Source organism: Nestor notabilis, unplaced genomic scaffold (genome assembly GCF_000696875.1).
Source record: "Nestor notabilis isolate BGI_N333 unplaced genomic scaffold, ASM69687v1 scaffold28355, whole genome shotgun sequence".
Classification (NCBI taxonomy): domain Eukaryota; kingdom Metazoa; phylum Chordata; class Aves; order Psittaciformes; family Psittacidae; genus Nestor; species Nestor notabilis.
Window position 1 is genome coordinate 4426 of NW_009931004.1, and position 9096 is coordinate 13521.

Genomic DNA, 9096 nt, shown 5'->3' on the forward strand with positions numbered 1-9096 from the left:
CAAAAAAAACAGAGAGTTCTGAAAAATAGTTTTTTACATATAAAAACCTCCCAGAAGTAAAGAGAAGGATTATAAAGATAAGCTATGGTGCTAAGAAGTGGTTTGACAAATTAATAACGGGTTATTTCCCTCGCAGAGGTTTACACATTTCACACCAGCATTTTGCTTTATGTTCTTACAATAGTTTTATGGAGCATTATTTAAAAATAGTATTTCAGTCAAATTCAGAGTTCATCATGTTTTACCCTAAATGGCCACTTGGAATGCTGTGAAACATGATTTGCAGCCAGAAGCACCAAGTACATAAATTCTTCCACATCAAAGGAGTAGTTCGTAAATTTTGGATGCTCTCCCAGTGTTGGGTGGTGTCCCTAGAAAAACGAAATAAGGCCTTTTAGACAGGAAAAAAATTCAATACATCTTCCATCCAAAAAGCAAGAAAAATAATTGAGCATCTGCCATTTTAATTTATTGTTTCTGATCTGCTGAGGCAAAAGTCAGCAAAGTAACTGCGTAACAGTGATGCTATGGATGGCTTGGATTAACAGCCAATTCATTTCATTTCTCTTCTTCCCTCAGCCATTAATATAAATGATTTCTTAATCACAACAGGGAAGTTAATTTGGTCTAAAGAATGAAAACCATATTTCAAATACTATAATGTAGATAGGTGAAGGAAGCTAAATGTTAATATTTCAAGTTACAGCACGCCACCCTTCAGCAGTGGCCATCATTACCTGATCTTGAGGAAATACTTTATTCCTTTTTCGCCAAGTGATGTAGTGAATGCCTCTCAGCCTTGCCAAATCCAGGTAACAGCGTTCATCTTCACAGTTGTAACTAGGGACAGGCATAAAAAACCCTCATATTTATCTACAGAGATTGTGCTGAAGTTTACCAGGGTGGAACAGGAAAAACGCAGGCAAGCTGAAACATTTGTTGTCCAGTTCTAAGGCACTGAAGCCATGGACAAGTTCTGCTCTGCTGAAAACAACAAGGGGCTTCTAGCAGAATTTCCCAGGACAGGTAATTCAGTGCTCTTCTGAGAAGCATTCTGCATTTTTGTTTGGTTCTACAGAACTGGAATGTCTGTTAACAACCACAATTTACCACGAAGTATGTTTAAAAGGAAGCTACTAGAGAAGTCTAGGTAAAAAAGAATGACATAGAGCTGAGCTTGGCCAGCAAGCTGGTACTCATGTCCTGAGCACAGAAAGGAGTGAAATAACTCTCAGGGGGATCTGTAACATCCTGGACATGTACCTTATGCAATCAATTCACCTGGATCACCAAAATGCTGTTGCATCTCAGACTCACTGAGCAGAATCTGACCAGTGAGGCTTCCTTGCTTTTTGCCATCTAACCTGAGCAATTGTTGACCAGGCTGCATTGTACTTACACAACAGCATCTTAAGAAATCACAGACTCAACCTGTATGATGTAGTTACACTGTATTTTGTAATGAAAGCTTCCTCACTTCCAATTCCCAGAAGAAGAGGCTGCCAAAAATGAAGTCTCAACGAGGACACAAGACAAACATTGACAGTCAAATATAGGCAAGGAAGAGTGCTTCATTAACACTCAAGAACAGGTGTGAGCAGCTGTGTGTATAATAGAGGGGAAGGAGAGAAACAAACTTACAGTTCAAAAACAACAGCCCAGTCTGGTAGAAAGAGCAAATGGGTAAGTCCGGCTCCATGCATCCCAATGAATATATCAGAATTGTGGGTAATCCTCAACTGCTCTGAAAATTCAAGTTCCCTGCAGACAACACAACAAAGATGGTGACCTGGCATGCCTGTCCATCTCAGTGAGTCAGCTTCATGCAGAAAGCACAAAATTAACTTAAGGGAATGCTGAAAGAGAGAACTGATTTTTCAAGGAACAATACCGAGAATCATAAATGCTGCAGCCAGCAATAACTTAGCATGGAATTAAAAGAAATGCAGACAGGTTTCAAAACATCATAAAAGTATTACAAAAATTTGAGGGTTTTCTTTAAAGCTTTTGTAAGTCTGGAGTTTTTTACTTGCCTTTAAAAAAAAGAGGAATCACCTCCTTTAAAAAACCCCAACAACATAACAGACCTAAAGTTTTTTTAATGTAAAGTATACAATTCCTAATCGTATCACAGAATCCTGCCTAAAGATATAGATATACAACCTTAACTTATGCAGAGGGCATCAAGCAGAAATAAGGAGACCAGGCTTTTTTCAGCTCCTGGAACTGCCACTCCTCATCCTTTGCCTGTAAGCTTCAAGTAAAGTATTCTTTTTAAATAACCAGGTGTTCTCTGAGTGCACAAGGAAAGAATGGACTAAAGACAACGGTTAAGAGAAGACTGGCAACTGAAAAGGGAAATTACAACAGGCTTCTTTTGTGTACAAACAGTTCATACATTACAAAGGAAGAGAATAACCTCCCCTCTGACCATTTGGAAGAGAGCAGAAAGAAACTAGCTTTAACCACACATTTCTTAACTGCTTAAACTGCTACAAGAGCAGACACCAGGGAAATCCTCCTAATTATGATGACGATGCCGCAGGAAAGCTGTGGAAATCTGCAATACTGAAGGATACTACACACAGTTTGACAAGCATGGGAATTGTGGAAGTACCACTTGGTCAAGCTTTCAAATAGGATGGTCTAGATGGCCTCCCAGTGGTATCCACCCCTTTTCTTATTAGACTGCTCAAGTGCTTTCATTGACAGGGGAATTGGAGGCAACTCTTGACTCCCTCACACTGTCACTGCTTTGGTCAAAACACCCATCTCTCAGTGCTGCTTCAGTTTCTCACGCCTCCTGCATGATCCATGACAGCACCATTGAGTGGATGGGAGCTGCTGCCATTTGGCACAGGCAAACACTACTTGGAAACTTTTTCTTCAAGCCACTTCTCACTGGCACAGTGCCTACTACATCTGAGCTCAAGTGGTGTCTTCAGGGGCCACTACTGCAGCAGATAAGCTGAGCTATTATTATTACCAAACTGTCACATAAGACACTAGATTCATACAAGAGAAATCCCTGTTGGACCCATAGTTACTGTACTGTATTAGCAAATTCAAAAGGGTGATAGTAACACATCTGGTTTTGGAAAAGGGGAGGAAACAGGAAGAAAAGTGATTTCAAAACTTGTTCATCACACAGTAGCTTTAACCTTAGCCTACTAACCCTGGAGATTCATTCCTAAGCAGCGCACCACAGGATGGGAGTCTTTAACTAGCTCACCCACCACTCCCTGAATGACATTCTTCCTTTCTTACCAGTTCTTGGATTTTGAAAAGGTTAGACACTGGAGCACATACAGCTTTGTCTGCAAACAGCTTTCCCAGCAATAGGCAGCATGAGGTCACACTAGGTTCTTCTATCAACTTACGTACTTGTATTTGTAGTCTACCACTCTGACCTCCAGCGTCGATACTGTTTTCAAAGCATTCACAAGCTAAGGAGAATAAAAAGACGATGATTTGGTGATCTCCTTCAATTAATTCCTCCCCTGCACTCCTGACCATTTTACACACTCCTACTGCCCAGCAGGGAATGACAATGAGTGAGACACAACATACTGTCACTGTCACATAAAGGAGCAGTTCCCCTCCTCTTGTGCCTTCCCACCTAAGGTACATAAGTTATTCCTGGCAGAGCAACCCCTACAGAGGAGACTCAGATCTTCTTCACTCTCACATAGGCTTCTGTTGACTTTTACATGCTCCAGGACCCAATCCTAAACCACTCAGCCTAGTAGGAGTTTTGCCACCAGTAGTGGGAAGATGTGATTGGATTTCCAAAATACATTCCAGTACCTAAAGAAGCAAATTGGTTGCAAAGAAGGATTCTCAGAAATAGCTTACTAGGTCAGACTCCTATGCACATGAGAAGTGAAATCAGGTTAGAGCCTGGGCTTCTAACCTCAAAGGGCTTTCTGTAAGTCTCCAATCCATAGCCAGCAGTAGAAGGAGAAAGAGCCAAGTATTCTCTCTCTTACAAAAGTGTAGTAAAGGCAGGATTAACTTCTCCCTTTCTGTCATGTGCTTATCACCAGCAAACACAATACATGTAGCACTCTGGACAGCCAGGCAGATAAGGCATACATCTAACCATCTGCACTCTGTCTATTCTACCAATGAGCTATTGCATCAAACAAGCCTCAATTTCTGCCCCCATACAGTGGGGATGATAATCCCAATTCATTTTTGTCAGGCACCAACAGCTAAGAATGAAGACAAGTGTGAAAACATTAGATTTTATCATTTTACCAGAAGAGAAGCTACACCACAAGTCCACTAAGTTGTATGATTCAAAACCATGAATCAATATGAAATTTCATTAAGTTTTGAATGCACATACTCAGATACAATAGCTTCTGCATTTTAATCTGCAAGCGTAACAAAGGGTTTTGTTAGAGTCTTCAGCACTGGGGATGCCATAAATATGAGAGATACTCTGAAAGTGAAATAATTTAATTTTATCAGCAGCTCTGCAGTGCCTGTTTGTTAAGGGGAAATGCTTTTAGTATTACATCTGTAGTCTTCCAATGGATATTTACAAAAGGGCAGCAAGGTTCAGTGTCTGGTGTACAGAAACAGAGACTGCCTAAAAGACATAGTAGAAGAAATTAATATTAGCACTGAACATATTTGTCCAAGATTTGTCAGCAGACAGATGTCTTGGCTACAACCCCCCCCCCAAAAAAAAAATAATCAATTCAATGAGCAAAATTTAACCTCTGATAAATATGTTTTAAAAATAAGAAGGACCCCACCTCATTCTGGTTTAAGATTTTCCGGTAATCTGTGCTGCGTGCAAGTATTGTGACTCGGATTTTCCCATCCTAAAAAGAAAGAAGCTTCAGTGTATTGCTATGAGGCAGACTCCAAACACTTCCATATTTACTTTCGGTAGTTATTTGAGCAACAAAACATGTTCCTTCCCCATGTAACAGATGATGTAACCACCTTAAAATTCACATCATATTTTCCAACAGATGTCAAGTGTCAAAAACTTCGCAAAAGTCTGACTATTAACACAGAACAAAACATTTTATGAAAGATTTATTTTATTCAGTACAAAAGAGCCTTTGTATTACTCATTATATGGCAGTTTTTGAAAGTAAGAAAGCAGCTTTTAGGATGGCTTGTGCACAAGATCTTTGGGAAAAAATATTTTACTTCTATAACAGTTCCTCCTTTTACCTCCTTAAATTAATTGGACTCACAGGGGTAAGTGTTCCAAGTGAAATAAAGAGATTTAACTGCATGACTCCCATTAGTATCAGCAGGAGAAGCATAACTAAATGCCTGTGCAGTGCTTTGAATGTGTGCCCCTCAGCGATAATACATAAGCTGCTCCCTAGCAAATACTTCAAGAAGCCCAGAACTGCTATATCCATTAATGCAGCCATTGCAACAATTTGCAGAGACTACCAGCGGGTACAAGAGAGATGGACAGAGAGATGGTACTGGGCAAGGGTCAGAAGGACTAGATTCAACCATTTCCTCCTCTGATCCAAGCTTGGCAGTACCTACAAGGATTGATGTAGAACAAGCTCACTGCATTGCTTAGCGGCTCCCCTCTTGCTGGACTGCAAGGACAGCACATTGTCAGCATGCTCTAGAAGAGACCATGTGCCACATATCTTGCTTAACTAGGCAGGACACAAGGCCTTGGGAACAGAGAATGGAGACTGGGAAGAGATCCCAGGGTTGGAAGGAGGATGTTCTAAAGTCTGCCCTATGTAAATAAGACCCGAGGGCAACTTTCACCAACATACACAAGTGTTTGCTGAAGGCCTTCATGCAGACTGGAAAAAAAATCCCAAGCATCACGGGAAAGGACAAGAAGTTCACAATATGCTCTTATTTCCCCACTGGGTCCAGCTTGCTAATGCTGCTTCTCTGCCAAAAGCCATCAGCTCTGCGTTACAACTTTATCATTCAGTTATCATACCTTGGGTCCTTCTTGTGTGATATTTAATCTGTGTAACACATGCTGAGAAAATGCCCTAAATAGCCCCGTACCATGACAGCCTGAGATCTGAAATTAAAGAAGCAATTGTTAATGCAAAAATTTATTTTGCTCAGAAAAATCTCTCTTTGTGGTCAGTCTTCTGCCATTCTTGTGGACCGAAACCCCAGTATCATGCACTGTGCTAAACATGGCACTATTCACAGCAACACAACTGGCACTTCCATTTAGAAAGAAATGTAACTCTCTCTACAGTGTTAGAGCCTGAATGCATGAGCTAATACCCTCAGGAAAGTCTGTCAGTGTGCAAGCTTTTGTGCTCTGCAAAAAGTAAGTTCACAGTGCCCACCCGTTAAAGAGGAATAATACGCATCTCAAGAGCTGTGACATAGGACATTGCACACAAGCAGTGACTATCAACCAGCTAATGTAACTTCAAAATCTTAATCTTTAGGGAAGAGCATCTCATTTGGAGCTGCACAGACCTTCAATGCAGTACGTTCCATGATAACTCAGCTAGATACTTGAGGGATTCATTAGCTCAGATTTTATACTGTCACACACACACCTCGTTAACACAGTGGATAGATAAAAAGGACTCACCAGTGGTGTGTTATAAAACAAGCCATATCGCATTCGAGGCAGTAATGAGAAGACTGCTTCTTTAAAGCATACCTGCAAAGGAAGATCACAAGAAGTTATACTGCACTGCCACCTTCTGCTGGCACATCCCATGCTCATTCACTGGGATCACAGCTTATAATGAGCTAGCAATTACATGCTCCTGTCAAGAGCACCTTCACTTCCTTGACTGTGCAAATGAATAGAACAAAGACAATCCTGATCCCAAAAGAGCTCTCACTTAGGATGCAAGTGTGGGAAGAGGTAAAAAAACCACCCTCAAGACGGAACAACTATAAACAAAATAAAGAAAACCACTTAGAGAGTACAGAGTTTAAGATGGGCTTTAAGAGACTAAAATGAGCTCTGAATGAATGGTCACATTTTTTTGGTGGGAGTAAAAGTTTTTTTAATGATAAGCAGCAAGTATGCTAACACTTGCAGGGGAAGAAAACACCTCAGTAGGAATTGGAAGACTTAGAAAGACAATAACATTTGAAAACCCTTAACTTCAGTAGAGGACCCTACAGAAGTGAAACTTATTCTCAAACACCAATTGTCAGAAGACACTAAAGTTTGGTCCATCTATATAAAGCATAGACAGGCCACAGAATTAGGTTAACTCTGTCTCTTGTTTTTAAGGTAGAATACTCATATTATGCAAGTTAAACATTCATGGAAAGTATTAATGTTTTCCTCTGAAACACTTATACCCACAGGCAGCTTGAGAAGCTGTTGTATTTGCTACCTAGTGACTGAATTAAAACAAAATACAAAATTCCATACCCTTTTAGAGTCAAAGGTTTTTAAGTGTATTATTTCATAGTTGGTAAATGCCTTCCATGTCTCACTGAACAGGTCACCATAACCATATGAGCTCTAGGACAAAAGGGAAAAACACAAGGGCATAATTAATACATAAATGCACATGAAAACTCTCTTCATGATTTACAAGTTCTGTATACAAGTTTTAATACACAGTTAATATGCACAATCCCCACCACTGGACCTGAGACAGCACAGAACAGACATCACAGAACACCAAAACCTGCATTTACAATGGCAGTTAACTCTAATTACCTGTCAGATAGTTAATTCTGAATAAAACACTTGCATAAATTAGCAATCTAGACAAGTTTTTTGGCAGTAGATTAGAACTTCTGAGTTAGGAGCAAGAAGTGCCTATTGCTTTCCCCAGGCACAACAGAACACAAGTTAAATTTGAAGTAAAAGCAACAAAGGGATGGTAAAAGGCATGAACCTCAACTCCTGAGACTAAAAGAAAACCACCTGGGAATTCAAGTGCTGCAGTAATGTTTGAAGTTAAAAGTCACAACAAGCCTGTTTCACATTTTCCTCTGTTTTGGGATTGTCACTTGCATATTGCATATGGATCACAAATTGAAGGAAATGATCTGACTTGATGGAAGAAACAGCCAGGAAACTATGTTTTGCATTACTCTGACAAGCTACTGTGAAGTTTCTCTACAGGGCAGTATAAAACTTACCCCTTTGCAGCAAAGCTCTTTTAAGAACCATCTACTCCCTACACTGACCTAGCAATAGGGGCTCTTGCCTTCAAGTTTGTAACACTTCCCATGCATGTGAGGGCTAAGAGTCACCATTTCTTGCTCTTTGAATGCAATAAAGTATGACCTCAGCAGTCCTGGTGCAGATCCTCACTCAAAGGTTCCTTTTGACTCTGGAGCTGGTTCAGGCTGCTTGGAAAGTGATGTGGAAACATTCTCCACAAGAAATTTGAAATTAAGACTACAAATGACTGCAGATGATCTTCCAGATTAGAATTAGAGACCTGATCTTCAAAGCTGAAAATATTCCTTTCCAACCCTACCTGCTCTTCTTAAGGATGCTTTACAAACATAGATCTCCTGCATTTGCAGAGGCAGCCTGTGAAACAGCACCCAGTGGGTTTCCTACTCATTTTCTGCTTTGTTTAACCTACATCTAAGGGCATTACTGTTCAGTAAGAATACTGCACTGATTCTACAGGAGCTACAAAGTATGGCCAAACCTAATTACATCAAGAAAAAAAAAGAGAGAGTAACTAATAAGATCAAGACCATCTTTCAAGCAGCATACAGTTCAGCAGCAGTTAGTTGGTGCCATCATCTGGTTGTAAATGGTAATGAACTTAAGCAGTCTGAGCAGTTGAGACTCATTTAAAATGATAGGACTGTGACATGTACTTTGAAGGCTATATTTGAAAGAGCTATCACATTCGACAATGTTATACAAGACAAAGAGTTGCTTCTCAACGTAATTTGCAATGCTGTCTGACATCTGACCTTTTCAGAAAGGCATCAGAACTGGACTAACAGGTCCCTGTATAACATCTAGAGAGCTTCCTTTTCTGGCAGGTGCATTTATTTTAGCTTTCAAAATGTAAGAGAACCAGAAAAGGGGGTCTCCTCTGGGCAAAAAGGTTTCTCATTAGATAGTGAGCAGGGGATATTTCCAGTTTCCTGCTGAATATTAGTCGCACTCGC

At 40.2% G+C, this 9096-nt stretch overlaps 1 protein-coding gene across 1 annotated transcript in view; it reads right to left on the reverse strand.

Moving 5' to 3' along the window:
- Positions 1-224: 224 nt before the first annotated feature.
- EOGT (EGF domain-specific O-linked N-acetylglucosamine (GlcNAc) transferase) overlaps positions 225-9096 on the reverse strand; it is a 15589-nt gene continuing 6717 nt past the window's right edge. The window contains exons 8-15 of the mRNA XM_010015684.1: positions 7376-7468; positions 6572-6643; positions 5951-6037; positions 4767-4835; positions 3385-3446; positions 1642-1761; positions 738-840; positions 225-371 (exon numbers count right to left, since the gene is read on the reverse strand). Coding sequence (XP_010013986.1) covers positions 225-371; positions 738-840; positions 1642-1761; positions 3385-3446; positions 4767-4835; positions 5951-6037; positions 6572-6643; positions 7376-7468 — 753 coding nt within the window. The remainder of the gene's footprint in view (positions 372-737; positions 841-1641; positions 1762-3384; positions 3447-4766; positions 4836-5950; positions 6038-6571; positions 6644-7375; positions 7469-9096) is intronic.